The sequence below is a fragment of the Lactuca sativa genome, chromosome 4 (assembly GCF_002870075.4).
Source record: "Lactuca sativa cultivar Salinas chromosome 4, Lsat_Salinas_v11, whole genome shotgun sequence".
In the NCBI taxonomy this organism is placed as follows: Eukaryota; Viridiplantae; Streptophyta; class Magnoliopsida; order Asterales; family Asteraceae; genus Lactuca; species Lactuca sativa.
In genome coordinates this window covers 332,655,575-332,681,001 of record NC_056626.2, presented here as the reverse complement: position 1 = coordinate 332,681,001, position 25,427 = coordinate 332,655,575, and the positions used below count along the sequence as shown (strand labels likewise).

Below are 25,427 nucleotides of genomic sequence, written 5' to 3'. Positions count from 1 at the left end.
ACACAACTTTGTGTACTCGATCTCCTAGTCCTTCACTTGACACTTGTCAACGAATTAGTCTAATTTCCAAATATGAAATTTCTCATTCATCGTGCAACCAAGTTGCATGATTCCAAGTTTCTGTCCAACTGAAACTTGGGCGATGAGAAACTCTCCCTATTTGGTAAATTCTTGACCTTTCCACCAATAAAATAATTAAGAATCACATCCATTTGTTGTAGAAATATGCAAGCATCAATTTTTCATAACGATTTTATTCCAAGGAAATAAATAAATAAATGAGTCAAACCAAAATTTATTTTTATTCATAACAGCAGTGGAAAACATTTGTCCTTACAATGCAAAATCAACTGAAAAACTATGTAATCAAATATTCCCAACAATTCTATCATAACTTTCTAAGCTCAAAATCTAATCTTAGAATTCATGCGATCGAGATCCATTTCTTCGTGATTAGACTCATCTTGCTCTTTCATCAAGCTTCCTTTCTTTTCACTGATCCTGCAAAACATTCAAATGCAATCTTTCACATTATGTATTAAGAATCAATGAATAGGAACTTAATGGAGTTAGATAGTGGATTTTACCTGAAACACAGCCATACTCTTTGACTCTCCCATATTCTGGACTCTTCAGGCTCTTAGGGTAGACTTGTATCCAACGCCCTTTCTCTTAGCAGCAAACGCAGGTCGGTTCTCCTAGAATGTCCTTGGAAGTATGGTTGGTTGACTTTCCCAACAAATACACTCCATTGCTTTGCCAAATCATTTTTGATTCAGCAGCAATGAGCATGTAAGTTAGGTCAATGAGGTTTTCGTCATGATCCATCATATAATACTTTCTTTTGAACTCATTATATGATTTGGGAAGTGACTGCATAACGCAGTTCACAGCCAACTTATCCGGGAATGACGCACCCAACATTATCAACCTATCGATGTGTGATTTCATTCCTAGAACGTGGGCACACACGGGTTTACCAGCTTCATGTTTCATTTCTAATAGGGCTTTAGTGACATTAAAACTTTCAATTCTTCGATCTTGTGGGTTAGGGAGAATAACGGGAGGAAGTGGACTAAGTGAAGCATAATTTCTTAGCCATAAGAACATCATATGTGCTCATACAAACCCTAATGCTTGGATCTAGGTTTCTCTATTGTATATGCAATTCATCCAAGACTACAAACCCTAGATCTAGCATATGACAATCAATATTAACATGATAATGTGTTTAAGATATTACCTTGATTGTTATGTAGCAATAACAATCTCAAACCCTCCTTGTAATGACTTTAGAAAGCTTAGAGTCACAAATGTCATTCCTCTAATGGTTCACAAACACCAAGAGCAAAAGGATGAACAGGAGAAGAGAACGAGGCTACCCAAAACGCAGCGGAAACCCAAGAGAACAAGTTCCTCACATTTTTGAGGCATAAGGATTCTTTAAATAGTGAGGCTATTAGGGTTATCTAACAAGGAAACCCTAATTTGGATGCTTAGGCCCTAAGCAACCCATGAACCCCTTTTTAATAAGCCTTGGACGATTTCTAATGGGTTTTCCCATAGAATTCGTCCAACCTTATATTATAAGGTAATCCATAGCCCAATTGCAATTATCTTATAATTACAATTCCAGTACCTTAAGTTTATTTAATCTCTTTTAGCCACAAACTTAATTCTTATTAATTCTTGACTAATATTAATTCAACAATATGATTTCTCCTTTAATATATTATTCTCATAATATATTAATAAATCATATTTAATCCTTTCTCTCCATAATTCATCCTATCAAGTTGCTTTGGTGAAGGCAACCCAAAAGGACCATGCACCATCGGGTCAAGTACATACCAAAATAGTTATGGACTTAGACACTAATCCAACAAAAGGATATGTCCTTTCAGCTCGAATGTGGTAGTGGCAGGAATGGCAAGTTGTACTAAACTTGGACCAACATCATCTCTAATTCTCTTTCTGTAAGCTCCCATGGACATTTCTTCATTATTCGCCATCTCGGTTCTTGGCTCGTTCTCGGGTTCACTTGTATAAAGTCCAAACTCGGCTTCGGATTCATTCGAGATAGGTATTTGATCTAAATCTTCAACCTTGTTCTTGTCCTTCGAAGATGAACTCGATCCTTCCGCTTTCTTTCCCTACTTCTTTGAGAACACCGACTTGAATTCTTGTAAAGGTGTCTTCTTCGGTGTTTGATCTTCTTTCACGTTCTTATCTTTCTTTTTGTGAAAGGCATACTCTAGGTCTTCAAAAGGTGGCACCAAAGGTGTGTTAGAGCCTCTGGTCATGCACTCCTGAAATAAAACAAAAATAAAAACGTAAAACTAAACTAAAATAGAAAAATAAACTAAAAATCAAAGAAAACTAGAATTCACAGTTTTCACGTCGTGAGCCTAGGGGTTCACGTCGTGAATCCTGTAACTAAAAAAATAATAAAATAAAACATTAATAAATTAAACTATGCTTGTTAAAATAACTTTTTGCAGGTTTTATCCCACAAAAAGGATCGATTAATCAAAAGCAAATAAATAATTTATAATAAGTCATCCACCGACAACGGCGCCAAAAACTTGATGTGCACAGAAGTACCCACTAATTTTATAGTTTATAACCTAACTAACTTAACTAACTAAAATGCACCTAGGAAGTGTACCCAGTCGAATTATAGAATAGTTGGGTAAGTCGGGTGTCGTTCACAGGGAACAGTGTTAACTAATTAATTTATCTACTATTAAATTAACCTAATTTTAGAGCAAAGATGGGGTTTTATCTGATTTTACAAGACCAGATGAACTTTAAGTCACATAATTCAATTAATTAATTAAAACACTCTTGTTTAGTTCGAATGCACTTCCTCTTTATGGTTAGCTAGCTATTATGGATTGTCAAGTTGGTTACCAAATATTATATTATTAGCAATTTAAGTCTAAATTTACTAATCTTTTTACCAATTCATGAACTACCTTGTATGGTCATACATAAGCAAAACACAGAACTAGTTATTAGTTATAGGTATGCTATGTAAGATTTATTATGCAAACACAATTATGGTTATAATTTATGTGCACAGCTAAATTTATTTGCTTTAATTACTATCTAAGATTTTGGTCGATCCTAGCTCTAGCAAATTAGTGTTCACTAAATCACTAGGTTATTAAGTTCATGTAGTTTAATGACCACTAACTACACATAACATGAATTCAAGCAACTAAAGAAACAAATATTAACATGCTAGGTAGTAACAAATCGAACACAAGCAATTTACCAACTAACAAATCCAATAATCATTAAGCTAAACCATATATTAGAAGCTTCATCTAGCTAAACAAGAGTTGTTAGATTCAGCTACTCATAGTAGCAAATAAACAAACACAAATTAAAGTATAAGACATGTTCAAGTATCAACAATTAAACTAATTATGAACCTTTACTTCTTTAGTGTTGAAAACCTTCTTCCAAGACTTTTCTTCTGCTAAAATTCGTCTTCTGAAACCGTTTTCTCCAGCCAAAAGTCTCTCAAGTCATAATGGACAAGCCAATTTATAATATTCACGAAATTCGTATTTCACGTCGTGAAAGGATGCTCCACGTCGTGGTTTTAAAGTTATCTGTATCAGGCAAGGATTCTTACTTCGCACGTATTTATCTTCCAGAAGGTTCATGCCACGTCGTGAAAATGCTGACCACTTCGTGACTTCGGTGTATTCCATGGATTTCTTCAACTTGTGCACTGCAAGTCTCCAATGTTCCAATTATTGTCAATTTTGGTCCCTTTCTTCAAAAATGCTTCATTTTGGATGCAAATAATAATTTATCCTTATAAGCACCTTTATTCTATGCAAATAACCAAAATATCAATAAAAATTTAAATAAATATTGCCTAAAAATATGTGTAAATATGGCAATATCAATCTATGTGTTATATGCATGTTTGGTGTGAATTCTTAGTTTATTTGGCTAAAATGTGTTAGATCTTAGTAAATCTCGAAACTTAAACAAAGATCTATGAACTATAACATGATATACCTTACAATAACAAGCCAAAAGTGAATACATGTTTAAGATGCAAAAGAATTCAACAAAAACTTTGTTAAAAGTTAAAATTGTCAAGAAAACAAAAGATAAGGGTAAAAGTGAAAAATTATGTTTTAAAGGGGCCAAACAGGTCCTACATGTATAAAAAGGTATTTTTATGCTAAACATACTTCTAAAAGGGCCAAAAATGCAAATTTAAGCTTATTGGGCCAAAACTTTTGGGCCTCACGGTTATGGGCCCAAATTGCGAAAAATAATGAGTTTTGGGGTTTAAAATGTCATGTTGCCAAAGTTCGAGTCACAAATGCAAATAAACCGAAGTTAGAGGTAAAAATATCATTTATTTGCAAATTGGACCAAAAATGTCAAGTTTTTCAAAATGGGGCCGAAAGTGTAAACTTTTACAAATAAGAGGCTGAAAATGTATTTTTCTGCAAAACAGGGTTCTAAATATAAAAATATAAAATTTTGGGTTAAAACCATAAAGTTATAGACCTTTGGGACAAAATTGCAAACTTTTATAAATTGTGGACTAAAGTGTCATTTTTACAAAACTTTGGGCCTAATATAAAACTTTGAGGATTGTCGGCCAAAAACGTCGTTATTACAAAAAGAGGATTTCTATCACCAATCTATTGAATCTCTAGTCAAAACAAACAACGAAATAAAATAAAACGAACGAAATATGTCAATAATCAATTATTGAGCTTAATGTTCATGATACTTGGACGTTGGGCCCTAAGGGCCCAACTAAGTGTATATTCAGGCCAATGTGTTCCATGACATGTTTATTGGGTTTCACGACCCACTTGTATGTTAATTTGCGCCTGACTTATGGACTACATGTTTATTGGGCCTTTGTGGCCCAATTTCATGCCTTTGTGCCTAAATTACCCTTTTATTATATTATTGGACATTTTGGCCCATTTACATGTTAATGGGGCTTGGAATGAAGATTCACATACCTGTAAATCGTAAATATACCTCTACATGGTTTATGAATTTGTACATTTACTTTGGAATGGAAAAATCTATAACTTATGCGTAAAACATTAAACATGGAAACATCTTATCAAACGGGAAATGTTGAGGATCTAGTGAGACTTGTCGGTTGGCACCATTAAGTGTATAATCGTAACCTGTAGTTATAATCAGAGTTTCCTAGATGGAAAGCGGGAGCTTGTGAATAGATCTATACGAGGTGACCCCCCATGCCTTAGCTGCTCGCTACAACTAGACTAGGCCAATCTAGGACGACAACATCCTTAGCAAGACCGGCATTTGGAAAAATACCATGACAGACGACCTAGTCATTATCATGTATGGTTATAACGGCTCATACATGGATTCAATACCAAAGGATAACCTTTTGAAGATAAACTCTTTAATTGTGTTAATGCAAAACGACTTATTTAACGACATAAGAATTTAGATGTTATTATAAAACAGAAAATATCGGATTTTCTGGGTGTCACACCCCAAAACCAAGAATGGCGGAAACGTTCCGGGGTGGAGGACGTCATGTGAAGTATCATAACAGTGTAAAGTAGTAAACAAGCAAAAACATCATCCATTGCATTAAAAGTAAAGTTTTAATACATTTGTGTTCTTTCATAATGTACAACAATAAAATGAAAAATCAAAATAAGAAGAGTCTTGATTGTGCTCCGTCTTCTCAAAACCTGGCCACCGTACCTGTCTAACTGGTGACCTGAGAATACAAGTTATTTTGAAAGCGAGTATCAGCCTAAAACTGGTGAATTCATAAGTATTTAAGTGTCATTGTCTTGTTTTGGAAAACTGTTATGAATGTCTTGTAAATCTTTAAATGAAACAATTGATATAAGTTTGAAAATCCTAGAAATCCCTTATTTCCTACTAGTATGAAATGTAGTCTTCTATCAAGACCCGAATGTTCTGTTATAAAAATGATAGTTTTTCCTTTCTATTGACTAGTACTAAAAGTACTTAATCTAACTCATCGTTTATGTGAATGTATCATAAAATAAAGTAAAATAGGAAATGAATAATATATAAGTGTTATCCTTAGGTACTAGGACTAACACTACAAAAGAATATGATAGTCTTCTACCAAGATCTGAATGTTCTGTTGAAATAATGATAGTTTTTCCTCCTTTTTGACTTTTACAAACAGTAATTAGTCTAACTCATCGTTTATGTGAATGGATCACAAAATAAAGTAAAATAGGAAATGAATAATATATAAGTGTTATCCTTTGGTACTAGGACTAACACTACAAAAGAATATGATAGTCTTCTACCAAGACCTGAATGTTCTGTTATAATAATGATAGTTCTTCCTCCTTTTTTGACTATTACAAACAGTAATTAGTCTAACTCATCGTTTATGTGAATGTGTCACAAAATAAAGTAAAATAGGAAATGAATATAATATAAGTGTTATCCTTTGGTACCAGGACTAACACTACATCGTGGTAAGCGAAATGTCTAACCTAATAAACGTCTGAAGATTGTCCAATTATCTTCTATAGCAGCAGCAGGGGGAAGGAAGGGTTAGTCCCGTAATCGATGTTCCTAGTATAAGTATTAACCTTAGGCATCCGTAGATGTTCATCGACCATTGGTGCTAATCAGCTGGGATTCGAAATGGTTAGTCCCACCTAGATATCCTGTTGAACTGGGATAGACAGGATAATTTACACAGAAAGTACTAATAAATCATCCTAATAACTCTAGGTACATGTATCCATGTAAGTGTATACAGGAAAATGTATCTATGAAATGGTACTCATGTAAACGTACTCATGTATCAGGTAAGTATATGTAAATGTACTCATGTATCAGGTAATGTACTGGTATAGACTCATGAATGAACTGACTCTTGTGTGATTCCTTGTAATAGGAATAATGTTTTGTATCTTCTAACTATCCCTATGATAATTAACTGAAAGGTAATTGGTCATGTGTTTGCGGCCGTAAACACTCATGGGTGTTGATATTTTTATTGTTTTGGGTCCTAGACATATCAAGGTAAGGTGCTATGTTTGTCTCTTGGCTTAATGAAGGTCTTTAGGGCATTTTGGCACCCTAATATGGAGTTCACGGCCCAAGAACTTCCTTGGCCGTGAACACCATTTCCTTAGTGTTTTGAGGTTGTTTTCTATCCCTAAACTCATTAGTGTATAAGTCCAAACTAGTGTCATGGCTTAAGGAAGGACTAGGCACCATTTGGCCCTTAAAAAAGAGTTTACTCCCCATGGTGTTCTTGGGCGGTAAACTCTCAAATCTTGTTGTTTTGTTATGATTTTGTGGTTTAAACATGTAATGGTAGCTTCTAGGTCCATTTCCAAGGCTTTGAGGGACATTGGGCACACTTTGGCCCTTATAAAGGAGTTTACTCTCCAAGTGTTCTTGGGCGGTAAACTCCCAAATCTTGGGATTTTGATCCGATTTTGATGTTATAAGCACAATCTAAGCTATATAAAACAACTAGAGAGGGCTACTCACGATTTGGGATAAAAACCCGAAGATCCGTGAGAGAGAAAATGGCTTTTCTCTATTTGGAAATGTAAATAATGAATGAAATTGTTTCAGAATTCTATATATAGTCCTGAGATTTTTGGGCAGAAAATATTTTATTCCCGAAATGATCTCTAATATAAAAGAGTTTTGGAATAACAGAGTTGCACAAAACCCTAGTGCATCCACTCTCCCGATATCTCCTTAAGTGTTAAACCTGAAATACTCAAACTTATACCCAAAGTCTGGAATTTCTCTGTAACTGTTCTAACTTCTATTGGCTTGTTATGGTTTGTTCAGAATGGAAATTTCGGGTTGTCACATCATCCCCCTGTTAAAGGAAATTTCATCCCGAAATTTGAATTTAGGCAAGGAAGTAGGTACGCAGGATCGATTCGTGAGGTGGAAACTTCCTAATCGATTTGTGAGATGCAGGATCGATTCTGGTAAGAATCTCGGAGGTCACAACTACATTGGATTTAGCTTTCCATGCTTTACGAAGCATATTAAGCCATTCCCAGAGTGAGGTTTCCTAAAGAATTTGGTCTCTCACTTGGAATTCCAAAGGTTCTTTCTCTCGCTTAACTTCCCAGTCAAGGGCCACCCCTTGCTGGGTCAAAGTCGAAAGGGTTTCTGAAATTTGCGGGGAGTTCTAAATGGACTAAGATAGTAGGTCTGTAAGACCTAGTATTTGGCGAATTTTCCGTCGGTGACTATGGTGCCGACAAATTCCCAACGATTTTGGATAATTTGCTAGAGTACTCCAGAATTTCCACATCACTAATAGTGTGTCTCAGGAAATTTGACTCTTATTTCCAAAACACATGTTCAGAGAACTTTGCAAAATGTATCTCCGAGGGTAATGTTTCCATGGGTTCTTTGTTACTACGAGGGTAGATAAGTAAGTCATTACTTGGAAAAATGACGAACTGATCTCAGTAAGAAACACGTACTCCACTCATTTAGCTTTAGAATACTATGGGCGTATTGGTCCCATCCGAGGGGTATCACTACGGACTCGAATTGTCCGCATCGAGTTCGGAGGGTAGCCTTCAGGACATCCTTCCCTATCACTCGAACTGGTGATATTCGGATTTCAGGTCCAATTCTGAAAGTAACTCTTTCCCCGTGTTTGCTCAATAAACTCGTCTATGTGAGGCAGAGACAACGATTTCTAAAGGAAATCTTAATGAAGTCTCCAGTCGTCGAGGTACATATGATTCACTCCATCAACTTCTAGTAAGATTAAGACCGGAGCTCTCAAGGGTGAGAAGCCTGGTCTTCTAATTCTATTGTTGAGTAGTTCGCTGTGTTGTCCGGGCTGTTCATGTATCTCTGTAGGTGTTTAGACTGTAAGGCGAGCTGGTTATAAGAGTCATACTGGGTTCTAAGTTTGTTCCTATGCCAATGCAATTACTCGTACTCTTGGACAGTCTCCGTCCTGAAGTTCATATTAGAATTCATACATGGTTCAATGATCACAATCTCGTGTATACGAGTCGTCTATAACTAAGATTGAAAAGGTAGTCGAATAACTGATTCTTCCTTAATCTCACATCCCATCGAGGGAAAAGAAGTTAAAGTGGAATCATCAATTCTAAACCTGTAGAACATTGATTATATATCACTCTCATGTATACATTCTTCAGTGATAGATCAACCGTATGAATCCTTGAACTGAACATGACGTACTGCACGAGTGATACTGTGGGGATTCCTTCGGAAAGGAGAAGAACTATAAGGTACACCTTGTATGAGTACTTTGGTGTTCTGATATGACGGCTTCGCTAAAAGACGATTACTGAAAAAGAGATGTACGTATGAAGCTGGTATTGCGAGGATCGAATTTACTCGAGTCGTATGATGAAGTCAGAGTCATATGGAAATTAAAGACTTTAGATTTGAATATAAGGCGTTACAGACAAAACACAACAGTGCAACTTATAACAAAGTTACTATACTTAGGATTTACTACCAGACTATTGCTACGAACAAGGTATACTACAAAAGACAAGTATATGCAGCACGAGCATCCCTAAACAGACGGGATCTCGCAAAAGATAAGACTCTGGTTGCACTAGTGTTGGGATGGTTCATAAGTCTGTTACAACGAAACGCCTAAATTACATTAACGTGGGTCCAGAGTAGACTCTCCAGCGGCGATGGTTGGTAGCATATTGCCGTCTGTGCCAGCATTTGCTACCTCTAGGCAGTTCTTTCTTTAGTGACCTACCTTGCCACAGCCGTAGCAAGCTTGGTTTACTTTGGTGCTGGGTACTTGGTTGTTTAGTCTTGTTAGGCTCTTGCAGTAACGCTTGGTGTGACCCTTTCTGTTGCAGTGTGAGCAATGCATCTCCCCACAAGGTCCAAAGTGATGGAAACTGCATTGAACGCATTTTAGGAGATTGCCAGCATATTGCTTGATTGGGTGAGGGACAATTGGGACGCCCGAAGGGATGGTATTAGGAGGTACTGATGTCGTGGCTGTGAAGGTTGTTACTGGTGGTTGTTTCCTGTTCGCCCTTCGAAGCGACTTGTCCTTATGTTTATTCCAAGACTTCCGTTTGTTACTCTTGGTCTTAGGACTCGGATTATCATGGTAGTTTGTTGCTCGTTGTGGTGCTTGATTGTTACTTGGATTGGGATGGTTGTTAACAATCCCGCTAACACTTCCGTTGTTAGCGTTTAGGTGGGTCAGAATAGCTGACACGGCAGCCAAGACTACAGCTTGAAAGGTAGATGCATCAATCTGAAGAGTTGGTGTTTGGTTGAGGGGTTGATTGTCTTTTCTTGGCGACATGATTCTGGTACATGGAAAGAAATGAATTTGTTAGCGAGAATGGTTGGACCTAGACGTAGATTGATCGCTCATGTAAAGAATAGAAGTATGTTCTCTAAGGTTCGACCTACATCCCCATGATGCAGTCCTAGTACGGAATGGAAGTATGTTCACGCAGGTTTGACCTACATCCCTATGATGCAGTCCTAGCAAAGATCGGAAGTAAGTTCTTATGATGGTCTCAAGATGTTTGTTGTTCGAATCGAGGTATCGTTGGTTGGTGAATAACATGATCCAACCATTAAAAGAGACTTGGAGATGTCTCTGGAGTTAAATTGCTATAGTCTAATGACTTGATTAGAGCATGTTTCAAATAGACTCAAATGAAAGTATGATAAGAGTATTTGAATGAAGAATGACACAGGAGTTAGCCGACTGTCAATACCTTTGGTATTCATGACGTACAAGTTCGGGACAATGACCTTGTAAAAAGGTCTTACATCATATCTAGAGAAGATAGTTCCTGACAGTATAAGGACCTACCCAAAAGTACTTACGGTACAAGATAGTTTCATAGAAAATGCCACCTAGGGCATAGACAGAAACACGATTCCTTTCTAACAAGGAATATAAAGTAAAGTATCTACTACTAGTGACGGTCATCCCTCTGGTGAACTCTCAGTTCAGCCAGTTGGCGTTCCACATCACGTAGGTGTCTTTCGTACACTCTCTGGCGTACTCGAAGTTCTATGACTTCGGCTCGTGATTCAGCCAGTGCTTGCAGCAGGGTTTCATGGTCTCTCTCAGACCCCTCACAAGCATGTTCAAGGCGACGGGTGCGAAGCATATGCATTCCTCCATTTGTATCCACTTCTGCGATACGTTGTAGAGCTGTCATGCCCTGAATTTCATTTCGGGCAACTCTAAGGATCAGAATTGGTAGAACTCTGTCTGCTGAGCTCCCTTCACTTACGTTGTAGAAACTTTGGTCTCTATTGAACGACATAGGTTGATGTTGATCTTCGCTACATGTTTCCAGACATTCCACCCATGGAGGCGTCGGGCCATGAAAAGCCGGACGAGGGTTAGGAATTGGAAAGGGAGCTGTCTGGGGTAGGTTCTCAACCTCAGGTTCGGAGATAGCACCGTCTGAAAGGTCTTCAGCATGGTGATCATTCAGAGGGATTGGATGATCATTATCTGGTTCTTCTCCAAACCACCCAGGAATAACCTCGTTCGGAAGGAACAGGTTGCCGTGGGGATGGAATCCAGCCATGTGATCTACGCGAGAATTGGGGTAAGAAAATAATTATTAGACGAACTATCTAGATAATTATTTAGGAAATCTTCCTTAGTTACATCGCTATTTGTAAAGTGCATACCAGTTATATGTAATCAACACAGGATAGGCCTTCGAATAAGTGACCTTAACTCCAAATTCACAAGGAATAGGGGTAAAGCAAAAATTTCACCAATTCTAAGTCTATAACATCCTAGTTATATATAACTTTAGTGTATCCACTTAGCAACTATCCACTTGGAAATGAAGATCTCACTTTAGTTCTCAAGTATAAAGTACTTATAGCAACACAAAACACCCCTATGGTATTTTAGACTTAGGTTTTGTTATAATGTTCTCATTATGGTAATGTTGGTAAGTTTTTAGACTTGTTGCCATATCACAACCATTCTTGGGCATGTGCTAATCACTCCTTGGAACAACATAGTTGATCAGGCTATTCCACTCCCAAGACTGACCATACATCCCCAAGCTTACCTGTGATATTCAACAATCGCAATACTTTTGTTCTTGTCATTGTGACACGGATTTTAGTATGAATGCAAGCACGTATACTTTGTTAAATATTTTATTATTTACAAGTATAAACACTTAGACAGAGTGTTTTAATCCTAATGTATTTATAGTTAGTATATCTTTTATGGGTTGATATACTTAATTCACTATAAACAAAGCTCTGATAACAATCTGTCACACCCCAAAACCAAGAACGGCGGAAACGTTCCGGGGTGGAGGATGTCATGTGAAGTATCATAACAGTGTAAAGTAGTAACAAGCAACAACATCATCCATTGCATCAAATGTAAAGTTTTAATACATGTGTGTTCTTTCATAATGTACAACAATAAAATGAAAAATCAAAATAAGAAGAGTCTTGATTGTGCTTCGTCTTCTCAAAACCTGGCCACCGTACCTGTCTAACTGGTGACCTGAGAATACAAGTTATTTTGAAACGAGTATCCGCCTAAAACTGGTGAATTCATAAGTATTTAAGTGTCATTGTCTTGTTTTGGAAAGCTGTTATGAATGTCTTGTAAATCTTTAAATGAAACAATTGATATAAGTTTGAAAATCCTAGAAATCCCTTATTTCCTACTAGTATGAAATGTAGTCTTCTATCAAGACCCGAATGTTCTGTTATAAAAATGATAGTTTTTCCTTTCTATTGACTAGTACTAAAAGTACTTAATCTAACTCATCGTTTATGTGAATGTATCATAAAATAAAGTAAAATAGGAAATGAATAATATATAAGTGTTATCCTTAGGTACTAGGACTAACACTACAAAAGAATATGATAGTCTTCTACCAAGATCTGAATGTTCTGTTATAATAATGATAGTTTTTCCTCCTTTTTGACTTTTACAAACAGTAATTAGTCTAACTCATCGTTTATGTGAATGTATCACAAAATAAAGTAAAATAGGAAATGAATAATATATAAGTGTTATCCTTTGGTACTAGGACTAACACTACAAAAGAATATGATAGTCTTCTACCAAGATCTGAATGTTCTGTTATAATAATGATAGTTTTTCCTCCTTTTTGACTTTTACAAACAGTAATTAGTCTAACTCATCGTTTATGTGAATGTATCACAAAATAAAGTAAAATAGGAAATGAATAATATATAAGTGTTATCCTTTGGTACTAGGACTAACACTACAAAAGAATATGATAGTCTTCTACCAAGACCTGAATGTTCTGTTATAATAATGATAGTTCTTCCTCCTTTTTTGACTATTACAAACAGTAATTAGTCTAACTCATCGTTTATGTGAATGTGTCACAAAATAAAGTAAAATAGGAAATGAATATAATATAAGTGTTATCCTTTGGTACCAGGACTAACACTACATCGTGGTAAGCGAAATGTCTAACCTAATAAACGTCCGAAGATTGTCCAATTATCTTCTATAGCAGCAGCAGGGGGAAGGAAGGGTTAGTCCCGTAATCGATGTTCCTAGTATAAGTATTAACCTTAGGCATCCGTAGATGTTCATCGACCATTGGTGCTAATCAGCTGGGATTCGAAATGGTTAGTCCCACCTAGATATCCTGTTGAACTGGGATAGACAGGATAATTTACACAGAAAGTACTAATAAATCATCCTAATAACTCTAGGTACATGTATCCATGTAAGTGTATACAGGAAAATGTATCTATGAAATGGTACTCATGTAAACGTACTCATGTATCAGGTAAGTATATGTAAGTGTACTCATGTATCAGGTAATGTACTGGTATAGACTCATGAATGAACTGACTCTTGTGTGATTCCTTGTAATAGGAATAATGTTTTGTATCTTCTAACTATCCCTATGATAATTAACTGAAAGGTAATTGGTCATGTGTTTGCGGCCGTAAACACTCATGGGTGTTGATATTTTTATTGTTTTGGGTCCTAGACATATCAAGGTAAGGTGCTATGTTTGTCTCTTGGCTTAATGAAGGTCTTTAGGGCATTTTGGCACCCTAATATGGAGTTCACGGCCCAAGAACTTCCTTGGCCATGAACACCATTTCCTTAGTGTTTTGAGGTTGTTTTCTATCCCTAAACTCATTAGTGTATAAGTTCAAACTAGTGTCATGGCTTAAGGAAGGACTAGGCACCATTTGGCCCTTAAAAAAGAGTTTACTCCCCATGGTGTTCTTGGGCGGTAAACTCTCAAATCTTGTTGTTTTGTTATGATTTTGTGGTCTAAACATGTAATGGTAGCTTCTAGGTCCATTTCCAAGGCTTTGAGGGACATTGGGCACACTTTGGCCCTTATAAAGGAGTTTACTCTCCAAGTGTTCTTGGGCGGTAAACTCCCATATCTTGGGATTTTGATCCGATTTTGATTTTATAAGCACAATCTAAGCTATATAAAACAACTAGAGAGGGCTACTCACGATTTGGGATAAAAACCCGAAGATCCGTGAGAGAGAAAATGGTTTTTCTCTAGTTGGAAATGTAAATAATGAATGAAATTGTTTCAGAATTCTATATATAGTCCTGAGATTTTTGGGCAGAAAATATTTTATTCCCGAAATGATCTCTAATATAAAAGAGTTTTGGAATAACAGAGTTGCACAAAACCCTAGTGCATCCACTCTCGCGATATCTCCTTAAGTGTTAAACCTGAAATACTCAAACTTATACCCAAAGTCTGGAATTTCTCTGTAACTGTTCTAACTTCTATTGGCTTGATATGGTTAGTTCAGAATGGAAATTTCGGGTTGTCACACTGGGGAAAATTATTCATATTCAATTATCACTTATTCAAAATATAATGAATCTAAACTACACTCTTACAAGTTTTATCCATTAAATTCACACATGCATTTATACTCGATTTCCACACCATTTTCAAAACATTTTACAGAAAATATCGGATTTTCTGGGTTTTTTTTAAGAAAGATACAAAGACTTTTACTCAAATATACTTATAAACCCACCAACACTATATATGTTTACTGTTTTCAAAATAACTTGGATTCTCAGGTAATCGTTAAGCTAGAAGATATGCAAGTGTGTTTGGTTTTGTTTATGTAACATCACTTATCATACTTTGAACAATTAGAATTTATATATTTTAACAATGTACTTGATGTGAACAATGCTGGTTGTATTATGTAATGTTGGTGATGAATGTATTATGTTTCATGTATATTCATTGTGATGATTATTCAATTGTTAGTCACACGAGCCCTCAGACGTTTCCGTCGTCTGGTTCATGGGTGTGACAACATCGAGTCTACTGGTCCGCTAGTAAAATAAATATGTATCTTAAGGGAAGGTTCAAAGGGTAACACCAACCTAACCTATGCATGACTCAACTATTAGATTTTATCTAGGTAGCTTCAAAATGTTTGATCAATTTTCATTCATGTGGGGGATTGTTGGAAAATTTGTGTTAACCAATTTATAAAAATAGGTTTTCCCTATTTATTAACATGCTCAAAATGGATTTAATATGAATGAGAAATTAATCCTTAAAATAAAGGTGTTGGAAGACATAAATAAAAGAGTACAATGGGTAGGAGAAAGAAAAGAAAAGTTCAAGGACCTTTATTGCATCTATTTCTTTCTTCCGTAACTGAAATTGTAATTAATATTACAATTTAATTACATATTAACACACACTAATCTTTATGATTAATAGAGGTGTTTAAATGGGAGGTTGTAGAATGTGTAGTATAAATGCCACTATTCTACTAAAAGAATGAAAAAAAAACCATTTTCTTCCCCACTTCATCTTCTTTTTTTTTTTAGATATATTGAGGATATATTTCAGGCCTATTGAGGGTTCGGATGGTCTAGAAGAACCATTTCAAACTGTTATATCATGGGCAACAAACACCCGATAGCGAACGAATTTGTTTTAAGGACAAGGTGTTAAACACATGCCTCAGTTTTTTCTATTTTCTTGTTTGTTTTCGTATATTACCGGAATATTATTCCAACATTATTAAAACAACGACACCAAAAAATGAGAGTCGCATCGTTACACAAAAAACCAATAATTTCTCTCTTGAAGATACTCCTTTGAAAAAAATTATGAAAATCTTAAAAAAATCCTATCATATTTTCATTAAATCATTAAAATAAGTCATTATTTTATTTTTTTTTGTATGTTAATACCAATATTTTTTTTAAAATGCCTGATTTAAAGCTTTGAGTTCGATAAACCCTAGATAGCAAAAAAATTATAGGTAATCCATTCTTAATGGTTTAATGGTTACAATTCATTGGATAAAAAAAAATTTAAATATAAAGGTTTTGATGTACTAAAAAAATATAATATAGTGGTTTTTTTTAATGCTTAGGTGAAAATATATTGGGTTTTCTAAAGGTCAAAAAGATTTAAATAAGACTTTATAAAAATACTAGTTTATATCTGGGGGAAACACGATTTTAAAATTAATTAAACTTTTATAATAAAATTCTATAATTATTAATCAATTATTTTAAATAAGTTATTTTAAATAAATTATTAATTAAAAGATATATCAAATTTTTAAAGTTATTATAACTTCAAATTTAACATATAATTAAAAAATGTAAATTTAAACTTTGAAATAAGTTCTCTAATATATTTACATGACAAATGATATAATATTAATGATGAGTTTTATTAGATTGACGTTTGATAAAAAAAGATTAAAATTATTCATTTATTATAATATAGATAAGGGTTTAAATGCATCAAAAAATATTGGTTTTTTTTTTTTTCAAGAAATAGATGAGAATATGTTTTATTTTTGGAAGGTTTTAAGAAAAATTCTTGAAAAGGCATCTCTAAAATCTATTTTTTTTCATATAGCTATGGGAAGATTTCTTGTAATGACAGGTGCATTTTATAAATATAATTTTTTGTTTTTAATAAGAAACATTTCCGTTGACTTCACTGTTGGTTTGGTCAAGTCTTCGTTTGTTAAGTTTCCAAGTGCCTTGTCGATTCACTTCACTTTCCATAGTCCATACCACACTCGCACTCGACCATTCCCCAGACGACACGAACTCCTTGCTCAGCTTAGTGATGATCAAGTCACAGAATCTCTTGATACTTTTGATCTTGATTTCATTTTCACTCTCCATTATATCTCAAAAGCTCATTAACTGTACCCACTCATGCCCCGGCGCCCAAATTAATCCCGTCCCCTACCCATTCGGCTTCTCCTCTGGCTGCCAAATCCAGCTCAATTGCACATCCGATGGCTCCATTTTAATCGGTGAATTCCCTGTTCAACAAATTAACCCGGATGGGTTAACCGTCAGCCTTCCCGCCATGTGCAGCCGCCCCCTTGACGCCCTCAGCCACCTGTATGGAGAACACTATGCTCCGATGTCTACCAACGCGATCCTCATGGAAAACTGCACCGAAGAGACCAAGAATTGTATGGTTCCGATGGCGACGGTACAAACCCATCTCAAGACTTGCAGCGACACGCTGGGTACTTACGGAAACGTGAGTTGTTACTCTGGTGATGTTACTAGTATGTTTCTTGAATATGAAAACGTGACAAGGATGGGATGTCAGTATTTGTTTTCCGGCGTTGCCTCGGAGATTAGTGGGGATAGCAAGGTGGTGTCTATAGATGCTCAAGTAGTTAAGTTAGGGTGGTGGCTTAAGGGGAGTTGCGACTGTTCTCATGATGCTGATTGTACAAATATTTTGTCTCCGTTGGATGGAAGCGATGGGTATCGGTGTAGGTGTAAAAGCGGTATTGACGGCGATGGGTACAAAGCCAGCTCCGGTTGCGGGGAAGTGAAAGGTATGTCATCATCACTTGGAACTTTTATTAATATATGATAAATATATGATAATTTATAAAACGTTATAGATGTATTAAAATTTAATTTAAATATGGACGACTTGTCGACTTACACGAAACTTTTGTCAACTCTCCAAAGTTGATTTTTGGTTCATTGTTTTCATTCTCATCATATATTTTATATATGAGATAATTGTTCAGACAAAATATATGTTGCATTTGTTAAATATTAAAACAAATTGTAATCTTAGGGAAGAAAGAAAAATAAAATATTCCTTTGTTTTGAAGTTGATTTTTGAATTACCACGCTCTCAACGAAATTTTGGTATCATACGAAATTATAAGTGATATATATATATATATATATATATATATATATATATATATATATATATATATATATATATATATATATATATATATATATATATATATATATATATATATATATATATATATATATATAGGGTTAGGTTCATGTGAGACAGCCTAATTTTGTGAGACCGTGAGACGCATTTTTTTATTTTTTTTTAATTTTTTTTAGTTAATTCAGGTTCCAAAAATAATATTTAAAAAAGAATTTTTTGATTTTCCATTTAGTTTGCATTTTAAAATTATTTTTAGAATATGTACAGTGTAATATTCTATTTAGAATATTTCACGTATTTTAAAAAAAAAAAATAGGATTTTATTTTTTATTTTTTTTAGTTAATTCAAGTTCCGAAAATAATATTTAAAAAAAGAATTTTTAGATTTTTCCATTTATTTTGCATTTTAAAATTATTTCTTAGAATATGTCAGTGTAATATTCTATTTAGAATATTTTACGTATTTTTCAAAAAAAAAAAACAGAATTTTTTATATTTTTTTTAGTTAATTCAAGTTCCGAAAAAAATACTTAAAACAAGAATTTTTGGATTTTTCCATTTATTTTGCATTTTAAAATTATTTTTAGATTTGGTTTCACGGTCTCACAAAATTAGAATGGTCTCAAATGAACCTGAACCTATATATATATATATATATATATATATATATATATATATATATATATATATATATATATATATATATATATATATATATATATATATGTTGTAAACATTATGTTGTACAATAAATGGTTATAGCCAGCTCCATTTGGTTAACAATACCCGACCACAATGGTCATGAACCAACCCGAAAAAGTCACGTCCTATCCAAAATGGTGGTAATGCATAATTGAATTAAGAGTAAATTACAGTAATCATCCATGTGCATATGTCAAAATGTACGTTTGGTCCCTATTTTCAAAAATTAACCCAAATAGTCCCTTGTTTGGTTAAACATTGTACGTTTCATCCCTCATTAGTTTAAATCTGCATGCTTCATCCTTTGCAGGATTTGAAAATACTATATTGCCCAATATCTTTTCTTTTTGAATTTCGTTTTACTTGTTTATTTTTTTTTTATAAATTATAATATATAAAAAATGAAATGGCCCTTCACCATTACACACCCCCACCCCATTTAGCTAGATACCCTAAATCTTCCCTTTCGTTTCTTTATCTTCATCTCAAAATCTCACCTCCACTATGAAGTCAAAATCCTGCCACGGGAGTTAGATAATCCCGTTTTACACTCCCGCCACCCTTCACCTCTACCCTTACCTCACCCACCCAATCTGCACTCTTCCGGCTTCCTATAATCCTACTCTTGTCATCATCTCCAACCACCCCAATTTGCACATTTCACCTCTGGTTCCCAAATATGAAACCTGTAACCCAAATGATTCTAGAAATCAAGAAAGAGAGAGTGGGATGGGAAGAAGATAGGCAATAAAGAAAGAAGGACAAAAAAAAACCGTTGGTGGTGGTGGTGGTTTTATTCATCCGATGCAGTTAGTAATAATATGTGGAGAATATGTGGTTACGTTCGAATCGACACCTGCGTTTCAAACCACCGTCTAGGGTTTTAGACAGAGCTCCACTATCACCATTGTCCACAGATCGTCTCTTGTGTGTCGCCATCGTCATCGTCACTTGTTCATTGCCTAGGGTCAAAACCCTAGATATGATGTAGTGGTATTCTTTGAGAGAGAGAGAGAGAGAGAGAGAGAGAGAGAGAGAGAGATATGGAGAGAAGAATGATGAGGATGCAAGTATGAGATCAAAAGATAAGAAACAGGAGACGAGAGTGAAACAGAGATTGAGGTTGGCTGGTGTCTTAGAGTCGATCGCCTCTGTTTGAAATTGAAGATGTCTGGTGATGGTGGATAACCAGAGATGAGATGTATTGAAGAAGAAGAAGAAAGGGCCGAGGGGTGGAGGGAACGATTTATCAGATGTAGTGGCCTGTTTCTTTTTTAAAAGGAAATAATTATTATTTTTTTATATTAAATAAATCAATAATTAATTAATAAATAACAAATAAATAGAAAATAAATCAAAAAAGAAATAAATAAGGGTATAATGGTCTTTTTATGTGCGGAGGGATGAAGCATGTTAGTTTTAAACTAACGAGAGACGGTCCGAGTTAATTTTTGAAAATAAGGACCAAACGTGCATTTTAATATATGCACAAGAGATGAATCGTGTAATTTACTCTATTAAGACGGATCAAATCCAACTAGATATTCTTCCATTTTATTCATTTCTTTCAAAATATGAAGAATATTTATTTGTAATTGTTAAATGATACTTTATGTTTACGCACAAAACATTTATAGTATCAAAGTTATCAAGAACAAGGACTTGTGATCATTTTCCATTTTGCAAATTGAAGATCCTACCATATATAATAAATGAGTTATAAGTTCAAAACCTGTAATATACAATTTCACTTATCTCTTCAAAGAATATATATATATATATATATATATATATATATATATATATATATATATATATATATATATATATATATATATATATATACACACACACACACACACACACACACACACACACACACTAGAGTTATGATCGTAAGAACGTATCTCTCTTATTATGAGATCGGATTGATGTATCGTAAGAACAATCATACAATCTTAGATTCGATCATGATCTAAAACTGATGTTAGTGGGATCAAGATTGTTTTTTATTGTAGGATATGAGCATATTATGATTCTTCGATCAAGGTATCGTTTTTAACAACAAGCATTGATATTGATTTACATGTAAACACTTAAATATAATCATTGTAAACAAATAGAAAAAGAATAAGATTATGACTTTTAAATATTAAAAGATTATTTACGTACATAGAGTTTTCTATTTGCTACTTTGTAATGGAACCATTACAAAATTCCAATTTTCAATTAAACTTGCCGTGACCTCGCATCCAAACGAACCACGATTGTATCTTTCCACTCTTGGTCTGATCCTATTCGAAAAAATGTCTTGCTAAAGTCTGGTTGATGTCTAGTCCTAGCCAAATAATAATAATAATAATAATAATAATAATAATAATAATAATAATAATAATAATAAAAAGCCAATTGACGCGCTAAAAAAAAGCCGATTGTACATAGACATTTACATACAATATGTTGTAGCTTGTAAATCCAATGTGGATACATTTACTCAACTAGCCATCAGGGCCAGGAACACGTAATAGTTGACGACTACAACCAATAGCTCTATCACCAATTTCAAATAATAATCCTTCCTGTTTAAGTTTGGATCATCATATAATTTGACGTAAGCGCTTTTAAATCACTATTGATTGAGTTTCCCCTTTCAAGCATCACTTATTGCTATTGGTACTTTTCTAATCTTTATCAACAAGTTTACCTATTTTTTGCTTATTTTCAAACCAGGATCCATGGGAGCTACAAGGAGGTTGATAATAGGTAAGGTGACAAACTTTTATATAAACTGAGGACATATTTTAATCAAACACACATTTAGAAGAAAAAAAAATGATAGGGAAAAAAAGTACAGTTCTTTATTGGACCAAGAGAGAAATTATTCCCCATTGTATTTAGATGTATTTAACCATCATATCTAAAATTCGTTTATAGGACTCTCAAGTGGCATTTAGATGTATTTAACCATCATATCCAAAATTCGTTTATAGGACTCTCAAGTGGCATTATGGGAATCATGCTCATGTTGTTGGTGATACTTTGTCGAAAAAAGAGGTTATGGGAAAATCTAGTTGCTCTTAGGCTGGTAAGAATCTCCATTATTATGCATTTGTTGGATTTTTTACTGGAAATTCTCCAAGTTCGCTAACCAACCAGGTTTGAAAAACAGGGAACCACAACAAATCATGATATTGAAATATTCATAAGGAACATTGGACATATAGCCCCGAAAAGATTCAAGTATTCGGAAATCAAGAAAATGACAAACTCATTTTATGAGAAACTAGGGCAAGGAGGGTATGGAAGTGTCTACAAAGGACATATGCCTGATGGGCAACTAGTTGCAGTAAAGCTCTTAAGTAAAGCCATTGGAAATGGACAAGATTTCATCAATGAAGTCGCTAGTATCGGTAGAACTTCTCATGTCAACGTAGTCACACTCATAGGCTTCTGCTTTGACGGAAAAAAAAGAGCCCTGGTATATGTGCTCATGTCAAAAGGATCCTTGGATAAGTTTTTACGTGGTGATATATGTCGTCTAGAGTGGAACACGTTATTCCAGATTGCAAAAGGGATTGCACGAGGTCTAGAGTACCTACATCAGCATTGTAACATGAGGATTATTCATTTTGACATAAAGCCTCATAACATTCTATTAGACGAAGACTTTGTTCCAAAAATATCCGACTTCGGGTTGGCTAAGTTGTGCAAGAGGAAAGAGAGTCTTGTATCTGTAACGGGAGCAAGAGGTACCGCTGGATACATGGCCCCTGAAGTATTTTTCAAGAGTTTTGGAGGCGCTTCACATAAATCTGATGTATATAGCTATGGGATGATGGTTCTTGAAATGACAGGTGCACGTAAAAAGAACAAGTCTAACGACACAAGCATGAGTGAAGCATATTTTCCGGATTGGATATACAAGAAAGTAGAAAGTGGAGATAATCTAGGGGTTGATGGGGTGACAACCGAAGAAGAAGAGGAATTAGCTAGGAAGTTGGTGATGGTGAGCCTGTGGTGCATCCAGTCTGATCCATTGGATCGACCATCGATAAGTAAAGTTGTGGAGATGTTAGAAGGAAGCTTTCAATCATTACAAGTTCCACCTAGACGTTTTTGGTCGTCTCCCGCAAGGCATACGCAAGACAATTCTCCATCAGCCACACAGTGTTTAAGTAGCCAGGGAGAACTAAAAATGCAGGCTACAGAAGAAGAATCATCTTCCTAACGCGCACAAAATAATTTTTGTTAGAAGAGATCTTTCACAAATGGTAATTCTATTCAAAGCTATCTCCCACAAATTCCGTGTATACCATGGAAAATCAGTCAAAACAAAGGGTAGATGTAATTCGGGCTTTCTTTTGGTTTTTATTTTTTAATGCATTGTTGATTAAAAACAACTTAGACGGCTCAATGTTGAAAGCACTACGTACATATATTTTTGAGTCATTTTATGTAATCAACATTTGATAATGGGCAGATAATCGCCAAGTTGTTGCATATGAGTAAATATATTCATTTATGTTGTTTCGAAAATTGAATCATTACTTACTTTTTAATTATGAAAGTTTGTTGTTGCTTCTTTGAGTTTTTCGTATCGAAAAACATGAGAGTTTTATTAGGTAATGGCTAAAGATGGCGAGAAGCTGGCTAATTAAAAACTACAAAGAAATAAAAACGCAATAAGGCTATCCGGTATGGGGGTGGAAGACGTGTGGGAGGCTAACGTGTCACCCCCCAAGACGCGTGAACACCGCCTCTAAGTCCCATGCTTTGACTGTGATGTGGACGTGGAGACGGACTGAGACGCTCGATTTGATTGACAACTTCGCTTTTTTGATCGTTTAGACTATTCGACCGTTTGTAATAATAATAATAATAATAATAATAATAATAATAATAATAATAATTCAATTACACTTTCTAAATATAACACTCATTTTACATTTTAAACACACACACACACACTCTTTCAACACAAACACACATATTCATCAAAAAAAAATTCTCTTTCCTCACATATTTTTATCGATCCAAACCAAAATACTTCATCCACCCCAAACACTGCAAATGATCCACTAGCAAGTCTTAGCTATAAGCAATTGATAACATCTTCAATTCAACAACAACCTCTAGTCACCAATTTTTTATACCACTCACACTACTACCAACAAGAACAACCACTACAATTCAATCAACCTCAATTTAAAGCTTTCAACAACAACATTCTCCGCAATTTCAACCCTAAACTTCTCAAAGTCAACAAACTTCACAATCATCTTAAATTCCATTATCTCAATCTCAACCTATAAACCTCGAGAATGAAGATGACGACGACGAACGGGTTGAAAAAACACAACCAAGTCGTAGAAGGCACAAAAAAATCAAAATATCCAAGGAAAAAGAAAAGTACATAATAGACCGAGAAGGGGGAGGAAACTTTAGCTAAAGCTTGAATATTCATATCACGAGACGGAGATGTTGACAATGCGCAAATAGGTAAGAGCGTTTGGAATCATGTTTTAGACCACTTCCATGCGTTACTAGGAAGATAAACGAGTCGGACATATGTCTCGGTCAATGCAAAATGGTGTGACCTTCAAGCGCCTTGCACCAAATATAACCGCGTATTTAGAAGTGGTATCAACGATTTCAATATTTTATCAACTGCGTAGTACCAATTCAAAATTACCAACAACGGTAAACCATTTGTCAACCAAAAAGCGTGACAAGTTCGTTGCAATGGTCCAAAATTGATCCTTTATCTGGATACAGCGCATTTGGGATCTACGATCGGCTCTAACAAAAGGCCGAGAACGTCCGAGTCGGACATTGGTGTTAACATCGACCTCAATGATGAGTTCGATGCCACCGAAGGGGAGGATCCATTGGACGTCCAACTTCGTCGGCCACCAGGAAGGGACAAAGCGAGAAAGGGGACACCTTCAAGCGGAAAATCAACCGATGAGGACGTACTAACGGAGAAAATAGACAAAACTCTAAATTTTTTAGAAAAAAAAATGAATCAACAGAGCAAGCTCGTCGACGAAAATTGGCACTCACCGATCTTCAAATTATAAACACTTTGTCATAACCGAATCTTGACCCGGAAAATTTAATGGCGCTTTTAAAAATTCAACAAAAAGTTGTTGACAAATCTCACAATTAGATTCTATGTTTTTTTTTATGTTTTTTAGTATAATTTAGGTTTAATTTTCTAAATTTTTTTAAATATATTTTTAGTATCTTAGTTTTAATTTTCTATGTGTTTTTAGGTTTAATTTTCTATTTTTTTAGGTTTAATTTTTCTATATTTTTTTAATTAATGTAATGTGGTTTCAATTAATGTAAAATATTTTATTATTTTTTAAATTATGTTTTTATTTAATTTAATCATAAAATATTAATAAATAAAAGAAAGTTGTTGAACATATGTCTAGTGGGTTGGTGGTGAAGCTGACGTGG

The 25,427-nt window shown here is 34.7% G+C and overlaps 1 protein-coding gene across 2 annotated transcripts; it reads left to right on the top strand.

The window, feature by feature from the left end:
* Positions 1-16,865: 16,865 nt before the first annotated feature.
* Positions 16,866-23,489, top strand: LOC111917907 (PR5-like receptor kinase). Of its 2 annotated transcripts, XM_023913542.3 has the most exons (4): positions 16,866-17,892; positions 21,693-21,725; positions 21,953-22,047; positions 22,132-23,489. In XM_023913542.3, the coding sequence occupies exons 1-4, from the start codon at positions 17,157-17,159 to the stop codon at positions 23,188-23,190; spliced, it is 1,923 nt and encodes a 640-aa protein (XP_023769310.1). In that variant the 5' UTR covers positions 16,866-17,156; the 3' UTR covers positions 23,191-23,489. The 2 variants fall into 2 exon arrangements, with proteins under 2 accessions (XP_023769310.1, XP_023769312.1); XM_023913544.3 differs by lacking the exon at positions 21,693-21,725.
* Positions 23,490-25,427: the final 1,938 nt, after the last annotated feature.

Excerpts from the sequence above, each read along its gene's own strand:
- LOC111917907 (XM_023913542.3), top strand. The coding sequence starts at position 17,157 with ATGATCAAGTCACAGAATCTCTTGATACTTTTGATCTTGATTTCATTT. Across the intron at positions 21,726-21,952 it reads TACAAGGAGGTTGATAATAG|GACTCTCAAGTGGCATTATG; the intron begins GTAAGGTGACAA and ends ATTCGTTTATAG. Across the intron at positions 22,048-22,131 it reads ATCTAGTTGCTCTTAGGCTG|GGAACCACAACAAATCATGA; the intron begins GTAAGAATCTCC and ends TTTGAAAAACAG.